General features: G+C 41.1%; 1 protein-coding gene across 4 annotated transcripts in view; it reads left to right on the top strand.

Annotated features, from left to right (window-relative positions):
• IPCEF1 (interaction protein for cytohesin exchange factors 1) overlaps positions 1–22,653 on the top strand; it is a 39,936-nt gene that overhangs the window by 7,575 nt on the left and 9,708 nt on the right. For 3 of the 4 annotated variants that reach the window (XM_086743521.1, XM_086743523.1, XM_086743524.1), the window contains 5 exons: positions 2,312–2,385; positions 4,026–4,097; positions 6,845–6,906; positions 10,243–10,331; positions 14,752–15,121. In XM_086743521.1, coding sequence (XP_086599647.1) covers positions 2,312–2,385; positions 4,026–4,097; positions 6,845–6,906; positions 10,243–10,331; positions 14,752–15,121 — 667 coding nt within the window. The remainder of the gene's footprint in view (positions 1–2,311; positions 2,386–4,025; positions 4,098–6,844; positions 6,907–10,242; positions 10,332–14,751; positions 15,122–22,653) is intronic. The other variant, XM_086743522.1, reaches the window with a different exon arrangement.

The raw sequence follows: 22,653 nt of genomic DNA, 5'->3' as shown, positions 1-22,653 counted from the left end.
ACTCGTCCCTATATACTTGCTGTACTATGGATCTATGGAAATACTAGTTTAAGATCTAATTGATTGAAATAGACTTTTTTTTGTTTTAAAAAAAAAGACTTTTAAAAAATCTTGTAGATTTTTTTTTTAAGTTAATTGTTATTTTATCTCAATGAGTTTAGTCTCACTAAATTCCAACCTGTGGAACTGAAACAAAAGCTCCTCAAGCCAGGCTCTAAACAAGTTTGATAGATACAAATATAATCAGAGAAAGTTAAAAACTCGTGATAGCAAATAAGCACTTTTCAGTACAAATGAAGCTGCATTGCAAAATCAAAGTTTTTTTAGCCCGGTTGCTGATAAACATAATTGTTTCTTCTGCACTGAAAGAAAAGAACAAAAACCTCCCTTTCACTGATGTTTTGTTTTTGGGGTTTTTTTTTGGTTTTTTTTGTTTTTTTGTTTTTTTGCTGGAGCAGGCAAAACCATTTACTGGTGAAGATGCAAAACATCAGCCTCTCATATGAATATTTAATGCATGTAAACTGCAGGAATGATGGTTATGCCATGATTTATTGTATACCAAAGAACAGATATGCAGAGGAGCGGGGAAGCCACCCACTGAAATATCCATTCTGCATCCATATTTCAGTTCTCAGAGATTCATACTTCCAAGCATTAAAGCTGAAAGACTTGTCTCGATGAACATCTTTTTATAGTCTCTTCATATTCGTGCATAATGTGACTTGAGATACTGTCAGTCATTTTCATTTATCCTCTGTCTTTGTAATCATTGTGTATATTTTACCTGCTTTAACCCAGTGTACATTTTCAGAATTTTAATGTGCCTAGGGATAAGGGCTGGGAGCAACAAAAAAATGATTCAGGACTGAACACTTTCTATGTTTTTGGAAAGTACAGTTTTTCCTGACATTATGTGCTACAGACTTTTGTCTACATTATTGCTCCTCTTAGGAGGAGTCCTAGTCCTATTGTGGCTGATGGGGTGCATGTAGATAGATGTAGTAAAGGAAGATGTTTCAGCTGCAGGCAGCAAGAAGAGAGATTTGAGGCAAACGGGTAACTTCGGTTTTGCTGGGGCCACTGTCTGACAGAGTCCAGCTGACCTGGAACAGAGATGCCAATGCTCAGTAAGCCCTCTCCTGTCCAGAAAAGAGTGACTGCATATAAACAGCATGCTGTCAAGGTCTGCATGGCTTTTGGTAGCTCCTGTACCATGCCTGCAAATTTCTGTGAGGAGTGATAGCTGGGTGGCCGAAGCCATCTGAGGCTGGTTTGCAGTGTTTAACTACAGAGCTCAGCTGCTTGGGACCATCCCCTTGCACGTTTCACCTCCCAGCGTGGGAGCAGTCCATATTGCCTCTGCCTTGTGCACGTACAGGTGTATATAGGGGACCCTACAAAATGGTGCATGTTAGAATTACCCAGGGGAGACCCTCCTCCATCTCTACCTAGGGGCACTTTGGGTCACTTTTGAATTCCTGTTGCTATAGACGTGTATTTTTTCCAACATATATGGATCATTATATGTGGTGCTGTTATGTGTCTGTGTAACACAGATGAGTGCTGTATGGTGGAACAAATGCTCCTTTGAGATTGTATGTAAAATCCAGACCTGAAGAGATGATATAACCTTTATTCATCCTCTCATGTCGTCTGCCTCTTTTGAGAGGCTTCTGTGTTTAGAGCAGAGGTTCAGTAGTTTCACTTTCTGTGGTCTATGCACAAAATGTGGCTCATCTTTTTGTTGAAACAAGTGTGATCGCTGATGGCTGTGAAGGAATCTGGTCCCTCCACTTTTCCGCTGTTTTTAGTCCTGGTTTGATCCAAACCTAAATTTTGCCCCTGACAAATTTAGGCTCTGGACTAGACTTACGACTTACCCAGGAATCTTAGATAAGGGTGCTCTGATAGAAGTGCTTTGAGGTGAGGAGGAGGGGGAATCTACCTCAGCACTGTTGTAGGAGTTGAGCATCCTTCCTCTTTCAGGCACTTCAATATTTGGAACTGTACAACAAATCCTATGCTAGCACTCTACCACTTGCACAGACAGTGGTGGCTTTCTAGCATTCAGGACTTGCACAAGGAGTAGCTGGTATAGGAATATTTCTTGTTCCCAAATATCAGCCAAAACATCGGGTGTTAATCTGTCCCCATGGTGATGAGCATATATTTTCACAGTATAAAAAGCTGTCAAAACCAAGCACTTGCATGTTAAATTTCATCAAGCCTTGGAGTCTGGTCGCTTACCAATTTGTTGATGTGGTGATTTTTATTTATTCATTTATTAACTTATTTATTTTAATTGCAGGCTGAAAAAGCAGAAGGATTTATCAGACTTCCAGACTTCAGTGTGGACCGAGCAACTGAATGCAAAAAAAAGCAGTAAGTTTATCTCTTGCTCCCAGTTTTGCATGATTTTTGAAACGTTTCAAGGAATTGCGTCTCAGTAGTGCCTGACAATGAAGCTATATGGAACTCTTCTGTGTTGTAAAAGTAATGAGATATTAACTGAGCTACTGAAAGAAAACCATATTGCAAAAGTATTTTTGAAAATTCTCTGCCAGATATACTCTGCTAAAACAACAAGTAAAAAAAGTAGATCAGTATGCCAAATGCTTTTTTTTTTTTTCTCCTTTCTCTTTGTTCACTGATGATGAGTAAGTTGTAGTCTATCTCAGATACTTTCTCTTAGGTGGGGACATCAACAGTGATGCAACTGATGCAACTGAGCTTGGGCTGTACTTGAAGCCTTTGGTTGTGCAGGGAATAAAAGCTTTTTTTAGCAGGGTGCAGATTTCAAAATATCCTCTCCGGACTCCATGTACAGCACTGACTTCCAGCTGCTTCTGAGTACACTTCAAAGGTTTGGAGGGGTGTTGCTGCTGTTCAGAGTTATAAAACTCAGGTTTTTATTTTGACCCTCAAGAGAAAGCCTTCATTCTTCTGTTCAGGTCTCACGCTGTGATTAGCTGTAGGTGTTCTTGAGATTAACTGTGAGCTTGACTCCTCCAAAGAAAGGAGAGAGCTATTTTGAATATGGGGAGCTCCATTGTGTTTTCTCAGAGGAAAGGTTGAGTCACATAGTACAGGACCATGAGAAAACATTGCCCTTCACTTCTGCAGCTGTTGACTTTCAGTGACTGGGAGAGAAACACGTGCTCATCACTTACTTGGGAAAGGGTAAGTTAGGGGAAATGTGAGGAGTGACAAGTACTGCTGGGTCAGCTGGGGCCCAGTCATACAGTGTGCTTCCATGGGGTAGGGTCAGTTACCTAAGGAGGAACAAAAGAGGGAAGCCACAGTCTCAGGGTCGGAGACTATGTTTTAGGGAAAAAAAAAAAGACTCCAAAAAGTTTTACTGGCTGGATATTCACCTAAAGCATAGTCTGGGGCTGAGACAACAGGGTAACAATCGGAGGTAGTTGGGGGACTACCTATGTTCTGTTTGTTTCAAACCTGCCACCCAGTTGTTGCTTCTTTGGTGCCTCCTAAAACTTGTCTTGGAAAAGACAGTGAAAAGTCAGTCCCTATTCACCTGCTGCATGCCGCTTCTGCTTTTATTGTACCATGTGTCCCTTTAGCCATCCGTCTTCCATGCTATGGGGTCTTAGCCTGATTAACCACTCATGGAAGCTGTTTCACACCTTGGGTCACCCCTCGTGCTTTCTCTGAACCTTTTTCAGGGTTACTTTGCTTTTCAGAGCTAGGGAAAGCAAAAGTGCATAGAGTATCCAAGATGTGGGCATGAAACAGAATTATGTAATGGAATAATCAAAGTCTTTTTTCATTCCTTATTCCTTCCCTTATACCTCCTGCAGTTTATACCCTCTGAATAATGTGTGGCCTACGAAATGAGCTAAAAATAGTCCAGAATTTTAAGGAAAGAGCTATATGGATGGATAAACTGATCCAGACTAATATAGTGGAGTGAATAAATATTTTAAATAATTCATTCATTTTTTTTCCTCTTTCTTATGTAAACTTTATTTCTTCATATCTTTTCTATTTTTATTTTCTCAAAGTGCTATTAAGATCAGCCACCCACAGATCAAGACATTTTATTTTGCGGCAGAAAATGTTCTGGAAATGAACACGTAAGTAGGAGTGACTGGCCATGTTTCATTCTGTCTCATGCCTGAGAACACCCTTTGAAAGTTCATTCTCTCACTGTCAAGTGGTTGTTGACAAAGTTATTTGGGGAATTACTGAGTCTATTTTGTTTTCTGGTCACTGTATAGAGGGAAACAACTGCTATTTGTTCACTAATGACAGTTGAAATCAGAATTGCATTTATTAGCCTGATTTTGATGCTAATCTTCTTGACATTTGCTGGTATAAATCCCTTTGTGTTATAGAGGTGCAAAGATTTGATAGCAAGTTCATCACCTTGGGAGAAGTGAAGGAAGAAAGAAAAGCAAAGGAAAGCGAGGGAAAAGCTTAATATAGCTTTGTCCCAGAAGTCATCTTGTACTAGAACATAAGTGTCTGCTTTCAGAGTAGCATGTCAGTTAACAAGGGCAGTTAAAGGCATAGAAAGCGCTGCTTCTTTAATGAAAGTAAGCATTTACTTGAGTGCCAAACTATGTTGCAGTTAAACAATCCTCGTGACAGATCTGAAATTTTCTTTCTGCATATGTCCATAAGAAAAATTCATTCATGCAGTTTTTAATGCAAGAAATATTGGAAACATTCAAGGCCAGGCTGGATGAGGCTCTGAGCAACCTGATCTAGTCGGAGATGTCCCTGCTTCTTGCCTGGGGGGTTGGACTAGATGACCTTTGAAGGTCCCTTCCAGCCCAAAACATTCTATGATTCTATTCTAAGTAAAAATGGATATGAATGCTGTCATTCTAGAAACCACTGAACCACAAATAGAGACTATTTGCTAGTGATCCAGTTTTGGCTGATTTAGATCCATCTCATATCTTGTCTTTTTTTTTACTTCAGATTGCAGTCTGTTCACAATGGTCTTGCATTAAATGGTCAAATACTGGACACAAAGCAGTGCAATTAAAATGTATTTAAAGTACAAGTTGTTGAGGCAGATGGCCTGAGGATGATTGAGGATGAGGGACTACTGGACAGGAATATTTCTGTAAAGAGAGCAACTCTGGTTGAGGGAGAAAAGAGGGAAGGATGTAGGGAGGAGGAAAAGGAACATTAGAGCTACTGGAGGACATTAGTGAGTGCCAACAGCCAGTTTGGAGCCCAACTGGGAATTCTCAGTGTCTTAATGACACTTTTGAAATGTTTAGTCTCATGTAAGTGAGTGATTGAAATCTATGCAGGTGTCCCAGCTCTTATGCCCCCAGAATGATTTTATTCAAACTCTACTTCTCAAGGAAACTTTATTTTGGCTTAAAGCTAGGTAGCCTAGCATTAGAGCAGCTTGCACTATGCTGCACTAATACCAGTTCCTCACTGTTGTAATTGATTATGTTTTCCTTGGCAAAGTATAAAATAAATGCATTTAATACTTAAAGTACATGCATACTCACGCATATGTCAAAACAGACCAGAAGACATCTGTCCTCTTGGCTCCAGTCCCGCAAATACATATGCATGTGAATGGTTCCACTGAACTCGCTGGGGCATTCGCGTGTGTCGAGTTACTGGTGTGCATAAACGCTTGACGGATCCTGACCTTTTGTAACTCTTCATGCATATATAACTATTAAATCAACAGTGGATTTATTAATACAGTCATCTGCTTCATTAATTTAGCATGTATTTGCTATTGTCATGCACACACGGAAAGTAAACGCGTGCTGGCTAGCTGTGTGCATTTGCTTGGCCAGTTACATGAGGTTACTAGCAATCTGTCTGACCTTGTGGTTAATGAAGTCCTTGATTTTTTAGCAAACTTTTTATTTGGCTAAGATATTTTTTTATTTTAAAAAAATCACTCTGTTACAATTAGCTGTTAGAAGAAAGTCAATAATCCACTCTTGCAGAAATGACACTTTATTTTCTTGAATTGTTATGTGTCTCTGTTGTTCATGCTGCAGTCCAAAAATCCAGTTACTCTGACACTGATCTTACAAGGAAATTTCCCATTGCTTCAGCAGAATCAAGATCAGACACGATGTTTTTTTCAGAGTTATGAATCTTAATTCCTGCCCTTCATACATTCCCTATTTAGGCCTTGAGTTTTAATGTGAAAAGCTTGAGCTTTTTCAGTTGTTAGTTTATCAAAACCTGGATAGATCTGAATGACCTACAGGCAAACACAATACACAGAAAGTATATCTAGGGATTGTTTCTAGCACTAGAAATATGCAGCCACCTAGGAAGAGAAATGAAAAAAAAAATAGGTTAAAGCAACACAGGAAGTGAGACTTACTAAAAACAAAAGTACCTAGGGAGTTGAAGAAAGCGGTATGTAATGGTTAGAAAGTCTGGTTTTAAATGGCTCAGATTCTTAGACTGTGCTGCCAGGACAGCTGACATCGTCTTTTAGGGCTCCTATGCCTTTTGCTTCTTCTCAAATGAAATATGGCACCTCAAAAGCAGGACCAAGCCTTGTGTTATAGCATGCATACTTTTCCTGTGGCTTCCACAAATGCACCTCCTCAGCCATCAGTAGTGCTTTTTGCAGAATCAGGGAAAGAAGATGTCCCAGACAACTCTTCACCACAGGTCCTGCTCACCACAGGGAATATTAGTATTCAAGTAACCAGTGCCTTTCTAGAAGATGATCTAAGAAAAAGAAACTTTGACATTTAGTCTTCAGGATAATGAAAATAGATGTGGTGATGTAGAACATGTCTGAAAAAGGCACAACTTTGCAGAAGAGCAAGCAAGTATCCCTAACTCTACCTTCCCTCTGTTTCAAACACAGGTGGCTAAGTAAGCTGGGGATGGCTGTAGACCCTCAGGCACCCAACGGGAAGAATGAGGAAGGTACGCTCGTAACAGTGGTTTCAGTGTGTAACTACATCATGTTCTTCACAGCTTTCACTTGGCTAAATTTTTGTCAGCTCTCTTCTTTCTTTTAAATTGTCAACTTGGGTTTGTCTACTGACTGAGCTCACGGAAACCACACTGATACAGCACAGAGCAATCACAGAAAAAGAAACAATGGTGAGAAACAGTACCACTGAGAGACAATCAGTGATCTTGTGAGAGGTGTGCAACTACTTTCTGGCAGTTTGCTGGCTTGCTAAGCCTACCAAGTGCAAAGAGAAACAGCTATGTTACTCCGGGTAAACAGCCGTGCTACTCTGGGTTTTGAGCTGGTAAGGATTATCAAAGGAGCTGTGCTATGGGCCGGGGGTTCGCTAGCTTGGGAACATCTTGTGCAGTGTAGACCCATTGCTAGTGTCTCCTTCATTCCTAAGAGTTTCAACAACAGCAGTGTTGGGAGGGGAGGTGGTGGTAGTGTCCTGAAGGCTACCATTTCCTTCAGAGCCAAGCCCAAGAGTTCATTGTGGAATGAGTAGTTTCAGAAGTTCCCTAGCAATTTATTTATTTTCTTAATTTGCACACTGACCTATTAGAACTTTCTAGTGGGAGGATACCTGCACTCAGATCACAAATCTGGGCAGAGGACAAAGCAAGTCACCTGTCAGAGTGCTTGGAAGAGCTGTTGGTGAGGGCATGCGTGCTGGGAGCTAGTTTAGAGTCAGAAATGCTGTGGGTAGTATTACGTTAGCAAACCAGGAATGGACTCTGACCTGAGGAATATGTATCATCTGGACTTTTGACCCTCCATTTTTAGAGTATTGAAACCCAGTGCCTTTTTTAAACCTGCTCAGTTTGTGAAGGAGCTGTCTTTATGAAAAAGAAACTGGTATTTGTAGTAGTATGAACACTTAGCTGATGGAGCCTGTTTTGTCTGAGCACTGAAATGTTCCTCTCTGCATTCCTTCTGCTGTTTCCCAGAACAAGGTTGTGATGTATGTCCAGACTTTGGACACGTAATTCCATTATTGGTTAGTCTGATTTGGCTCTGTTTATACTCTGTCTGCATTTATAGTTTGCTATTAAAAGCCACTTTGGGGCTAGTAAGCATATATACCACCAATTTCCAGAAACTGAGCAGCTCTCATCAATTTATTCCTCTTTGTTTCTTGTCAGGAAACTTGTTAATTCCCATACCCTCAAATTCCTCCAAAATGTCTATGTCCTCTTTGAACCCAATTGTGTATCAAAACAGCCTGAGATCATTAGGATAAAGGGCTATATTGAGTATTAGGCTGTGTAGCAAGAACTGCATGGTCATTGGTAGGGGAAGAAGTGTCGGAAGTGTTGTCCATGTTTTCATGAAGGAGAAATTTGATGGAAGAGGATGATGGTCAAAATTCTGTACATGAAAACAAATTATTTTTTTTTTTAAAGCCTCAAAAAATCTAGTATTGGTTGTGTTGGCTGAGTTCAGAATCATAAAGCGATGCAAAATGAGTCAGCCCACTCAGCTTAATAAAAAAATGACAGAAAGATACAAAATAATCCACTCAATAGCCTCTGCAGCAGGTTATCTAATTACCCTGCAAGAAACATAACGTAGCCAAGATCTCTTCAGCTTTTAAAGGTGATGGCCCATTTTCCCTTCAGAAAAAGACACTCTGATTCTGGGGTCAAACACCTCATCTTTCCATGCCTGTTTTGTCACAGGTGCTACAGCAGCTGCCTTGAGCGTGGGTTCAGCACCCCACTGACGTGCCCGGGTGGACGTGGCCTTGCAGAGGCATTGCTAGGTTTCAGAAAAATGCTGCCATTACCCACAGTCACTTCTGTTCCTGCTGACCTGGTTCTCCCCTCTGTATCGCACACCATAACTCTTCAGGAGGGTCTTGGCTCTTGTTATGGAAGTTCTTGTGGATTCATGTACTTTCTATGCATTTTAACAACCCCCCACCCCAGCCCCATGTGCCTATTTAGAGTATCAGAAACAGCTGTTGACTCTTTTTCAGTTCTGTGTGCCTGAAAGGGGAGCTGTAGAAACAATAAGCTCTTTACTAAGTTATTCAAGAAGGCATTAATAGAGCCTTAGGATGTGATATAGGCCTTATTGCAGCCAATCTCAGTCCTTTATGCTAAAATGTGCCAGCACATATTTCCAGTAAACAGAATAGCAGCTATGCTATTAAAAAACACCCTATAGCTCTGCAAAGAGTATGGGGAAAATAAGTAATGAATCTCTTTAAGTTTCACTTTGTTAACATCTTAGAAACTTATTTCTCATGTATGAAATTATTCTCTCTTGTTCCCCTCACACTGTGCTTATTAAAACCCCCAAACGACATGCACAAAAATGAAGTGTGCAGGAATTAATTTAGTTAAAAGATGAGATAATCACAGGCGATTTCCCAGAGACACTGCTAACACATCGCTTTCTAGCAGTGTGAACCCATGCAGTCCAAAGTTCTCCCAGAACATAACCAACCCTTGCCCACTTGGGGAGAGAGCTGGAGGGTTGCTTCCACCAGAAAGATCCAGTGGCTCCTGGACAGCACGGTGGAGGGAGAGGCAGTGTGCAGTGCCGGCTCCTGCAGAGACCATGCAGGCAGCCTCTGCTCTTCTGGCACTTCGCATTCCCTCGTGCCATCCTCACGAAGCTCCGACTATGGCTTTGCAACCTTTCATGTCCCCAGTTCCGTTGGGGAGAGTTGCTTTCTATTTTTTTTTTTTTATTTTTAAAAAAATGATGAGTGGGGTGTGTAGTCCTAGAGCACTGTGATTAATTTTAGTACTAGCTCTGCATGGGTACTACCGTGCTGCGTGGCATGCCTACGTGAGTTACCGTGTGGTGAGAGAAGACTCTCATGAGCCTGCTCTATGGTTTCCAAAGCACTATGCAAGCAATCTGTTTTCTCCAAAATTGCAGCCAAAGCACCAATGCCTGTTGCTAGCTGTGGAAAACTTACGGAGATTAAGGGACAGAATCTTTTAAAGGCTGCAAAGGGAGGGGGTAAAAAAAAAAAAACAAAATCAAAAAGAACAAACCCACCCCAAACCTATTTGTGAAGCTATCTAGAGGAGTGCCACCTAGTATTTCCTGCCATAGCAAATTAGCAATTTTTTTTTTACTTAAAAAAAAGAAAAAATGTTGCCACGAAGTAGAGCAGCATTACCGCAAGTGGGTTAATTTTAACTGTAGGGGACATTGACTCGTTACAGCATGTTCCTCAGCCCAGAACATCCTACTTGGTGATCTTTGGTTATGACAGCGCTGTGAGGAATAAATGAATGTTGGTTTAACGCTTTGTTTTTGCTCATTTTCCATGTCTGCCTCAGAATGCTACAGCGAAAGTGAACATGATGATCCAGAAATAACAGACACACCACCTCCCCCCTACACAGTCCAGCCACCACCTCCTCCTTCGGTAAGTGCTACAGTAATTAGCTTTTTTTTTCCCGCTAGCCATTTGGAACAAAACTTCATTGAGGTGGTGGACCTTTGATGAATAACCTAAAACGATGGTTGGAAATGTTCACCCTGTGTGCCTGTGAAATGAAGATGCGCTGACTGCCCCTGCCCCATGACAAGGTTTTTAACACACTGCTGTAGCCTAGTTTTTCATACTACTCTCTTTTTTTTTTTTTTTTATAACCAGTCCCAAATCTTTCCTTTTGTGACCCCAGTAGCATCATCCAGCAGATTTGTATTTATTTGAGTGAGCTGTTCTTAAGACTGCTGAATTTGAAGCTGCTTTTGCAGCAGTGAAAGGGAGGGAAGGAGGCCTCTTCTTACAGTGATAAAATTGGTTCTTTTCCTCTACCTCTGAAAAACAGACTATAAAAAAAAAAAATAGGCATCCTCCCAAAATCTATGCTATTTTTCTCTCTTGCTGTACAGTATTTGCCCAGAATATTCCTTCCTCCCTCGCTTCATTTCATAAATTAGAATAAGCGCTATGCAACCTCACGTGTCTAATCAAATTGACTTGCCTAATTATTAGCCACTTATTGCCCTATTAATCTTGTTTCCATATTGTTGCTTTTCCTAGTGGTTTCATCTCGCTTTACATGTGCTTGAAAATAGGTTTCCTTAGCTATGTGTTTAGAAACGAGTCATCTGGTTTGGGATGGTAACAAAGCTGAAATAAGGAATCCTGAGCTCAAGCCTTTCCCTTCCCCAGCTGAAAGTTAACATTGAGGGGTGTACAGCAAGATACTGAGTACTAAATCATCTCATTGCATCTCATGGAAGGGAAGTGTCTGCTGCCTCGTTTGTGTGGTCCAGGTTCCCGTATGGCACGCCAAAATGACGTCCAATAGCTGGGGTGGGCACAGAGATGGTGAAGCAGGAGCAAATGTGAAATATACAGATGAGCTGGAGAAGCTTGCGTGGTCACAGGCGATCATAAAAGGAGATGTCGTGCGCAGAGTTGCCTGTCTGGCAATCTTTAATTAGCTCACATAAAGCCGGGAGCGTACGTCGCACTGTCACCCGCTTGTCCCCTTCTGTTTCAGACGAATAAGTCACCCTTCACTTCCTCTCCTGAAACAGTTGTGTAATGTTAACCACTGTAAAAGAGCCCACCTGTCACTGGGGGGCACGTGGTGTTCACTGCTGTGTAAAACCTGATTCTGTATTAAGTGGAAGTTAAGTGTGGCCGAGTGACTATAAATATCGGAGAAAATAGGAACCTTGGTGATACATCTCTAAGAGTTATTCTGGGCCGAGGGCCGATAATGAAGCGTCCTGAATTTTGTACTTCAGTGGCTCGCCTTTAAGAGGCTGTAGATGTCTTTTCCATCTGGTCACCTCTGAGTGAATGCCTGCATTTTTCCAGATGATGAGTTTTAAACAGGTGCTGTTTTTTATTTTTCTGTTTCTCTGGCTTCCTGCTGCTTGTCAGTCTGTTGCTGCAGAGGCAATCTCCGGTTGTCTCCTTCCCATATGCTGCTCTTCTGGAGCGCTGGCCTCCACGTTTTAGCAGGGGACACGTGGGAGGCAGGCAGTGGTGCGTGCACTGAGGGGTCCTCCTGCCCCAGCTTTTCCCTCAAGGGTTATTTTCCCTCCAGCCTCTACCACTCTCGGCTGATTACCCTTCTCACCATCCCCACTGTAAAATTCCTTCCCTGTGGACAAAGGTAAGTGTCTCCTGAGCCAAGGTGTCATCTTCTCACCTCAGAAGTGGCTGCTGAAATAAGCTCCAGCTGCCATGTGTCTGCCTCATGCTCAGCTTGCTGGTCTGGTGGGTAGGGAGCAGGTAGGGACCGAGAGAGCTGTGTTTGACTGCAGGTCGGTTGTCTTTTAAATGCTTGATTTAATGGCCCTCCCTCTTCTGCTCAAGTACCGGAGCAAGAACACCATGGGAAGCATTGGGAAAGCACAGCTTTCCCTGGGAAGTAAATTCTAGGAGTGGAGCTCTTCAACATTTCAGGGAATGCTCTCATCCTGGAAACCCAACCCTGCATCAAGAATGGCACAGGCATTGTCTGGGATGAATTTATTTTAATTATTTTTATCTTTCTTTAAAGCTTCACTTCTTCCTCCCGAGTACCAAAGGGATTTTGCAAAATAGGAATTAGGGACTATAGATGTTTTTGAAAACCAAACCAATTCTATCTTAAGCAGAAAGGTCTCCAAACTTCTTGAGATCAACTCGAGACTGAAAACTATGAGTCTGGAAACTAATAACCACCCAGGTGCAAGCTCTGTTACGTGTTAAGGCAGCAAACATTTTGCTGTACTTCTAGCAAAAGGTTTTCACTTGCTGCTGTGTTCTCTGCTGATCCAAACAATTTTGAAACTTGAAAAAAGTAGTGATCATGAGCTTTCTATGTTTATGCATGCTTTTGGGTGCTGTGAGAGAACAAAGCAAGTGAGGGACAAGTAAATTTTAACATCAGGAGGACAAAAGTTAAACTGACCATCTGCATTATTTTGTCTACATGTGAATGGATTTACAGTTCGGAAACCAGCAGCTGCGTTGAGACAATAGATTGCAGCAGTCCTGAAAGAGCAATTGAGGTGTTTCATGGTGATAATTTTTCTCTAAAAAATGCCTAGAGACTCATTGATCTCCAGTGGAATCCTTAGGATCTGCTGGCTCAAGTAACCGCTTTTAGAAATGTCCTCAAATGGAGATTTTATTATTGTTATATGGATGATTGCAAAACTTTGAAAGGAAGGTTTCAAGTAAGTTAGGTAAACATTTGTCATGCCAAAGGAAAAAAGCAACACATATGTAGAGAAAGAGAAACACATTCTGGCAGTCATCTTTATTCTCACCCACATTTTTTTTTAATTTAACACACAATGAAAATGAAAACAAAAATATATTCCCCTCAGTGAGGCACAGTTTTAATTTCAATGGTACTTTTTTTTTGCATGGACAAATGCCAGAAAAACAGAGGTGAGATCTAACATCTTCCTTTCCTGTCTTTGAAAAGCTGAAGTTAGACCATCCACAGCATGTGAGCAAGAGTTTTTACTGTTCCATTGTTCTGCTTGGCTGTACAAATGCGTCAACAATTTGTCTTTGCGATTGGAGCTCTTAGATGAAATGCTTCAGGTCACCTGTGTTCCCAAGGCTTTCATATCATCATGATCTCATCACAATTTCTCACAATTTCTGCTAAGAGATTCACCATAAGACTTTATCTCCCCTTGTCTTCCATTACTTTATTTGTTACTGTCAATTAATCCTCTTCTGGGTATTTGTATGTATATTTGTGTGTTTGTGTATGTATTACTTGTGTGTTTGACTCTCTTGGTTCATCTTTTCAGTAATGTTTGGTGGCTAAGAAGCAGATTAGTGCTAGTTCTTGCATGAATTGCTTTTGGTGACAATAGTACAACCCCATCAATGTAAACGCCTACTGTAGACAAAGGCCTAGGCATATATTTGCTTGTCTGGGAAGCTAAATACTTCTCAAAACTTTGTTCTTTCTCTCAACTTCTCTTTAAACAGAATTGTGCATCTATCATACCCTCTTTCATTCATCTCTTAGCTCCTAATGTCTCTGTTAGATATCTCTGAGACCTCTCTAATTGTATGCACTCTTGTAGAGGCAGGGTGACAAGTACAGTATGGAGGTCCTTAGGAGGTCTTAATGATTTCTGATGTGTTTCTTGTGAACTTTGGGTCCTTTCCAGATTCACATGCTGAAGGATGACTCTTAGCAAGTGAATGACCAGCACAAATCTTGTACCATTCCCCTTTTCCTGTCCTCTGTCCCATGGCAGTGTTTTGTTTTTTTTTTCCCACCATTAACTTGCCATCATATTATCCGTCAGCATTCTTGCCTTGGTGAGTGATTAGTCCCTTGAATGGATCAGGTAAAATGGCTCTGTGTACTGAGAAGTTCAAGGTACTTCAGTGCTTGGGCTCATTTCTGTCTATCTGTGGTTATGGCATTGGTGGATTTATTGAATGCTTCAAGTCAACTTCATGTTCAATGGCTAATTCAGAGTTTCTCTTCTGCACTCTTGAGTAGACCAATAAAGTGAAGACAAAGTAAAGAGCGAATGTGAGTGTGAGACCTAGTATGGAAGGCTACATTCAACACAATACTTTTCCCTTGTCTTTTGTTTCCAGGCATTGTTAGATTTTTATTTGTTTCACCTCTGGCTTCTTTGTGGCTTAGTTTCTGAAGCTGCTGCTCTGTGGGAGATTGACTGGATACCTCAGGCTTGTTTGGATGGATAATTAATCAGATTATATCAATTTTTTTTTTTGTCAGTTAGCATTTCAACTGCATGTCTATAATGTGTAGAACCTAGGAACAGGAGTAAGTTGGAAATAATTTTTCTTGTTTTTTTTTCCTCTCTCCCCATTTGTTTCTGGAAAGCAGGATCAGCAGAAGTCTTCCTTCACCTCGACTCTGTCCAGTGAGGCATCTTGTTCTCTCTCCTCTCCTGAAAGCACTTTCAACTCCCAAGAATCATCTTCTTCCTTGGCGTCCAAAGTGGTTTATTCTGAGAGGCAGTCCTGGCTTGACCTGATTAACAGCTCTGCCACAGAAGAGGGTGATCAGCCTTTAACTTTCTGCGTACAGGTTCACTCTGACGAGCCGCCAGAAGTAGACTGTGGAGGAGTGGCAGAAAGCCAGGAGGTCCAGCTTTCCAAACCCAATGGTGGATCCCAAAACTCTTTTTTAGGACCAGATACGCACTGTCTAGCTGTGCCAGATGCAACAGGACAGGGATCACTAGCCAAAGGTGAGCTAATGAGAGAGATTTTTGTCTGCAGAGCCATACAATGTGGGAGTTTAGGGGTTTTCATCAACTTCCTTTCCCCTTCCTTCCTTTATGCTTTTCACTGAAGAGTTTTCCAGTGGCACATGGTTTATAAGAAACATTTGATTTCTTGTGCACTAAATATATAACCTAGTATCTAATTGGTAAGTACTTTTACAGCTTTTCTCAAATTTTACCTATATGTTAACATCATAGCCTCTGTATAAAATCCTATCATAGACACATTTTTAATAGCTTGCTTTATTTCAATAGAGTTGTATTTTATTAGTTAGAATTGAACAAAAATTTTAAGAAAGTGTGTCACAGAACTGACCCTGTAAGCAAAATGGCATATGTAGGCAATGGTGAACACAGGGTTAGATCAATCCAATTTTAAAAATAAAAGCAGTTGCGTTTACTTCCAGTATGTATTCCCTATTTGTTTCATTGAGCTTCATTGTAATCAAGGGGAAACAACTGCAATCCTGAATCAGGAAGTCCACTAAGATTGGATTTGGTTTAAGCAAACGGGTATCTGCATAGTATCTTCCTACAGAAATGTACTGTTAAAATAAAAACAGTTACAGAATTTGATCATTGTCACTGTTGATAACTCTTTGCCGTGGCGAGGCAATGTGTCTTGCCTTTTGAGCAAAGCTGCTTCTTCCTGCAGTAAAAGCAGATGAAGCATAAGAAGCGTTTCTTGCATACAATGTGCTGAAATGAGAAAATACTCAGCATGCTGCCTAGAGAGGTAATGCATGAGGAAGGGATGATGTTCTTGTGCATCGGCTCTACCTGTGATTCGAAATCGTTGTAAAGATTTCAGATGAGTACTTTTCTGAAAAAGCGGTGTTCTCTCAGTACAATGCAAAACAAAGATGCATCCCCAAGCTTAGGCTGGAGGTAATGCAAAGATGGAAAGAAACAGCACTTGGCTCACCGGGAACTTAGGGTATTTCTCTGTAGGTGAAGTGGGCACTGGGAGCTGAATGGCATAAATGACAGTGTAAGGCATATTAGTTACATTGTCAGTCTCCCAGTTTTACAGATATCAACAGTTAGCACCCCTTTAGTTTGTCATATGTTTTTCTGATTTTACAAAAAAAACCCAAAGTACAGTCTTTAACAAAAGTGAAAATTAATTTCACAGTGTTTTGCACTCAGCTTCATTATCCATCTTCTAGGCTGCTCTGCAAGATACTTCCGTAGCAATGAAGATCACTAGGAGTTAAAACGGAGAGTGAGAGTATGTAGTATTTCTATGTGGTGGAAAAAAGTGGATGTTTTGAGGGAGTTCCCGTGGAATCTGATTCCCGTAAGCTCCGTCACTGCAAGCAGTGAAATGGCTGGGGCTGGCAGAAATGGGGTCCCTAATTAAAATGTCACAAAGATGTAGTAAATGCACTGCCTTTTGTAATTTGACTTTCTGGGTTAAATTTGATCAAGTAATGCCTTTGGGAAACATTATTAGATACATTCAAGTGTACCTTGACACCACAGTGTGGTGTCTTATAGATCCCTTGGAGCAAGATTCAGTGATTGCTCTTCAGAAATCTGAACTTTTGCTTAGAATATGTTATTCTGGTCTTGTCAGCAGTCCTGCAATAATGCATAGGTTGATGCTTTCCATCGTAATGTAAGGGTGAAAAGTACTTTTATGGGTGGTCGTAGAATTAGCATGACACATTCATGCTAATAATTTAAAATACAGTTTGATAGACTCAGTAATACCAATAAAAATGGGATTAAAATGTAAATTGGGCCCATTTTGGTATATTCCTGCCATTTGCAAGGTGGTTTTATTTTCCCAAAAATATTCCTGGGGAAATGAATTCTCCCATTGCTCACTGCTTAGCTGATGGCCAATCCTGATCGCAGAACACTTCCATTCTAACCACACTGGTGATCTCTGATGGAATTCCAGAAATAGATCATTTCAATGAGGCAGTCACTATGGAAACTGTATAATCTCACTAGTTACTGTCTGCATCATAACCTGTTGTTGAGCAAGTAAGACGTACACCATACCTGCATTTTTCTTTCCTTTATCAGTCTGCATAGTGGGGATGGGACGGGGAGTGTTGGTGTGTGGGGTTGTCCCCACCCCCTCTTCTAATGACCACTGAAAAAATAAATGAAATAATTTGCAAGGAGATTAGTTAAGCTACTTCAGTTTGAGAATGAGGTGAAGAAAAAGGATTACTGTAAAATAGTAATTCTGTTCCCAATGAAAGTTATCAAAAAGGACGTAATTCTCGTTCTGTGGCTTATCCCGTAAGAATTTCCCCTTCCAGCTAGTTGATAAGGATGTGCACAAATATTGTGAGATGAATTCAGATCGTGGGGTATAAGCTAGCTGCAAATCCTCATGACTTACTGTAATTAGTAAGAACATCCTTGTGATCTGATGTGAAACAAGAATGTGTACCTCAGCATAGTCCATATTATTTGCTTTACAATGTTTCTGAATAGTACATTTCTGACAGCTCGTCATGTTTCAGAGTAATGAGGCTGTGTCCAGGAGGAGACAGGTCCGTCTTGCATTGGCATCTGTTCTGAAAGCATATGTCCTGTGTGTGTAAAGCTGGCCCTGGTGTTGTCAGAACAGCTGTGTGGTCTTTGAACCCACTCCTCACAGAGCCTTCACGTGTATCCATGCTCTCTCCTTCTCCTTCTGAGGACTGAAAACCCCTGTCATACACTCTGCTTTGTGGCCGCATGCTGCTTAGTAAAGCCTCATAAGGAATTTTTGGTTGCAGCTGATAGCACCCTAGAGCTGAGGTGAAAATTTTCAAGGACTGAAGAGTGCTTTTGTTGGCAAAAGTCAGAAATGGAGGCCAACGTGAGAAAAGTTGGCACATAAAAGTGAGAAAGAGTAGCTGTGGCTTTGTGGGAAGAGCTTATAATGAAAATACAAAAATAGTTAAGAAACCTCAGCGATGAGTTAAACAATGAAAGAAAAGTTTCTCAGAGGTAAATGGATGAACCTCTGTAGAGAAACTATAGATTAGACTAAATGATCACGGATTATTTTTTCAATGAAAATTATTTAATGAAATCTGCTAAACAATTGTGTCTGGTGCAAAGAGCTGTACCATATGATATTTTAAACTACTTCCCCAGCTACTCTTAGTGGTGTTATGACCATTCTCAACCTTAAATCTCAGCGCCGGTTACTGGGGAGAGGTTACATACCAGAGGATAATACAAAGGTACAAAAAAATGAGAGTTTAACAGTTTTCTCTTTTGAAAGGACACCAGCATTAGGTTTCCATTTACTTTGCAGGAATATTTAGTTCTTCCGTGTGCTTGCTACATACACAGTGACAAAGGATTCAAAGCTTTCTGTGACACAAAGAAACAGAAAGGTAAACAAGAAATGGTTGAGAATACAAACAACTATCTGACTACGTGCTCTATATCCAGAAGCTGGCCTTGCCCTCTCTGGGATGGCTAGACACATTCTGCAGCTCAACTCCATCCTTTGTATTTCTTCTGGCAACCACTGTAATGAAAAGTATCTGATTATGACCCACCACCACCATCATCAAAAACTACGATAACAAAAGGAAGCTGAAGAAATTGAGAGATTTCACAGGAATGTGTGTTTGTATTTATTTAGGGATCTTCTACTATACCAGTAACATCCTTCTTCCTTGCATTTTTGAAACATTTTATGATCATGTGGAGTCAATGCACCTTGGCAAGGAATACCTATGGTACCACTTCTGGTTTATTCATTTTACCTTAGCTTACAGTAGCTGGTAGAAGACCTGGTGTGTGCTGATATTTTGAAAAACATGGAAAGCTTTTCACATACCACTTGAATTTTATCTGGGTTGGTTTTGTGTGTAGGAGTTAGTTAAATCGGAGCTGGATGTGGTCAATTCCTTCTTTTCTCAGAGCTGACATCCTCTTCCCCTCTGGAGTCTGCTTGTGCCAGTAATAGCCAGAACAGATCCTTTGGTTTGCTCTGGGCCCTTTGTTTCTTCTGCAAAAGTTACAGAACATGGCTAGATTGTGACTGAGACTAGCCAAGAAATATGCCTATGGTGAGAACAACTGTGTTGGAATTATTATTTTGCTCCTCATCAAAAAGGCTTTAAAAATCACTGTGATAGCTATGGTTTTACACTCTCTGTGTTGTTTCCAGTTCACTCAGTTTGTTAAAATGACATCCCTCACTGCTGAGTCTGCTGTACTGTTATAGCCAAGAGAATCTAACTGTTGGTGGTAACATACTTTTCCTGTTATTTTCTTCCACAGTCCCTACCTTTAGTTCTGCATTTGCCAATAAGGAGTTTGCCTAAGCCATTCCCACCTAATTCATATATTTCCTGTCTTTTCTGTTCTGTAGTTCTATGAAAAATGTGATTTCCTTGAGGTATCATCATACTCCTATTGAAGAGTCTGCTACCACTATGGAGAATGGATGGGTGTGGGGTGGTGTGTGTAGGTAGGTAGGTAAGGGTAGAAGTAGTGTTTGAATTTTTTTTCCTCTCCTCTCCTCTCCTCTCCCCAGCCTAGGTCTATATGTTGTCCCATTGGCATCAAAGGTTTTGGCAGAATCAGAAATAGAGGAGTTGGCACAGCCACAAGCAGCTCATAAGAGTAGCAAAGACAGGAGGAAGCAGCAGATTTTTTTTTTTTTCCCCAGGGATTAAGACATAGTTGGAGACCTGTGAGATCTCAGTTACAGAATGGGAGAACAAGTATTTACACTCCAGCTTAGAGTTAGTAAGGTATGTTCTGTTGGAAGTGGTTTTCAATGCAAAACGCTCTTTCTGCCAAACATTGCCAATTTTTGTATCTTTACTGCTGGGAAACAATCAGCTTGAATTTTCTCAGCTGCTTTTTGAAAAGTTCTGGGTAATTTCACTTTTGTAGGCTTAAAGAGCATTAAAGTTCACATTTCAGGCAGGCTCCTGTATTGCTGCTGCCAAGTGAGGAGTCTCAATACCTTAATGTCTCCCACCTGTGGCAAGTTGGCCGACAGGACGATGGAAGCTCAAAACTGAGGAAGTGAAGGGTTGGCATGCTGAACCTCTGGCAGTTTGCTCTTGTCTATATCTCCTGTTAGTTAGGGGGAAATTCCAGATAACTAGCATCAAGCCACAAAATTGTGTTTTACTTCTGCTGAAACAGAATCTATCAGAAGTTCTGACTTGCCTGAAATACTACTTTATTTTCCTCACTCCAACCTAGAAGGTCTCTGCCTCTTGAATGTTAAAATATCTCAGGGCAGGACTTCTCTTTTCCTCAGGTCAGCATCGGTTCTTTTCTACTTTCCCCACTGTGGAGCCTGACAAAGTTAAAAGAGCTATGCCATACTACAGCATTTTTTCAGAAGTACTATGAAGCTGCAGCAGGCTGAAGGCTTGAGAGCGAAAGGGATGGTGCAGGAGCCCAGGAATACTGATCCTTCCAGTAGCGTCACTCAACAGAATTGGTTATAGTTAACACTGCCAAGGGAAGGGAAAAGTGCATGACACATGTTCCCCCATGTGTATGTACACATAAATGCAGACAATATGTAATATCCTTCCACTGCTGTCTGTTCCTTACCACTAATTCTTCAGTAGGTCCTGAGAGAAAAAATGAATGTATTTTATCTTTAAAATAGGATGAGATAAAGAAGTGCTGTAGTAGCATTTCAGTTTCCTATCTTGCATGCCTGAGACAGAAAGTGCTTAGCTTGAAGGGTACTGGTGGGAGAGATAACTTGCAATATTGTATTTTGAAGTGATTTTGAATGTGCCTGATATTAGCTGTGTGACCTGTCTGGACAGACTCACTTCAGAGGAGTGCTAGCGGGGCCCAACCTGTCCATGTTATTAAAAATTGTTCCCAGTGGAATATATCCATCATTATAAACCTCCTGAGGTTAACAAAGCTCTGCGTAGTGGTGGTACATCTATCTTTGGGAGGCTGACACAGACAATCTGTTCATTTTTACACCAAGTGCCTGAGCTGGAATACTATGTGCTTTTAGCACAAATTTTTACTTTGTGATGCAAAGCAAATATTTTTAGCAATTCAGTAGTATGGTCTAGGCAGCCCGGGTTTCATAGGAGGAATCCAAGGCACTGAAGCCTAAATGGTGAATGCCTCTGCTTCTGTTAGAGACTCGCACATCTGCAGGTCAGTGCTCTGACTCCAGGTGCAAGGGAATGAAGTGATACCAAGTTCTGGGAAAACATGCTGCGAATATTTAAATCTGGAGAAAAAGTCCGATCTGTTTTTAAGGCTTGAGTTGGGTTGCTTTATCTCTCTTATCCAACCTTAGTTGGATGTTTTGTGGGGAAAACAAGAAAGCAAACTATAGGTAGTGCTTTCTTCATTTACTTTCGTGGCAGTAAAAGGCTTGTGAAATACCCTAATGTACTATTGTTTGAGTGAGGAGAACTATATTTTCTTATCAGAGATAATTTTATTGGTCTTATTAATGGATTGCTAGAAATAATGCCTCTCCCTTTCCTCCATTACCTCTCCCCCTTTAAGATTTACAGCATCAATCTGTTATGTTCGGTGGCAGCTTCAAGCCTGGAAAACACGGACTTTTGCTTTCTGAGTTTGGCTCAGGGAAACTCAGGACGTTGAAGGTAGAAGTCCAGATAGGTATCAAACAGTCTGGCCTCAATTTATAGAGGTTTATCAGCAGACCTACTCTTTGTCAATAGCAACAGTATCTGCTTCTGTACAGAAGCACAATATTAAGATGCTGTTTTGTTATTTTTAACTGTTGTGGGAGAAGCTCGCTGCTCCTCAGTGTATACAAAGATGGAGACAGAAGTGCTCTATGACTCATGCCTGGCTCTACACTGCCTGTAGGTTTCACCCGCCCTTGTTTTCCAGCTGTTTCCTGAAATCCCATTTAGCCGCTTCAGCTTCACTGTTGCTCCCTTCACCCACCCGATCTGAAGAATCTGGTACATTCCTGTCCCTCTGAAATTACCTGACCCTGATGAATCCTTTAGGGGGTGGGAGCGGTGGAAGAATAAGAAATAGGAGAGGAGTTGAAGGTTGCGGTTTTGAAAGAATGCAGAAGCTGAGTGAATATTGCTGGTCAGTTGTGTTGTCTGGGAGGCTTTTTACTGGGCTTTTCTGACTTCGGGTCCATCTTTTTCTGTGCTGAGTATTCCTGTCCTCCTTACCATCACCCACAAGTGCGTAGAAGATATCAGAGTACCTATCATGAAAGAAGAGTGTTTAGAGAGGGTGCTTGCTCATGCTTGCTGCTTTGTGACCCTTTTAGAACACTGAAGAGCACCATGAGTTAGCTGGGGCAGGGAATTCTTGTCCCCCACGGCTTGACTGTTTTTTAAAGTTGCTGGACAGAATCAATGCAATTTTTTTTTTTTCTTCTTATATACTCTTTCTTGGATATCTGATAGTGGTCAATTTATCTCTCAAAGCAATACTGTGCACAGTCCTGATGGGTGATGTCTCCAGTTGGGCTGAGCCAGTCCTGTGCAGGAGCTGGCTAATGAAGCAAACAGCTGCTCCATCCC

This window comes from Chlamydotis macqueenii, chromosome 3, assembly GCF_036417535.1.
Source record: "Chlamydotis macqueenii isolate bChlMac1 chromosome 3, bChlMac1.mat, whole genome shotgun sequence".
Classification (NCBI taxonomy): domain Eukaryota; kingdom Metazoa; phylum Chordata; class Aves; order Otidiformes; family Otididae; genus Chlamydotis; species Chlamydotis macqueenii.
The sequence above is the reverse complement of the archived record's forward strand: the minus strand, read 5'-3'. Positions and strand labels throughout refer to the sequence as shown.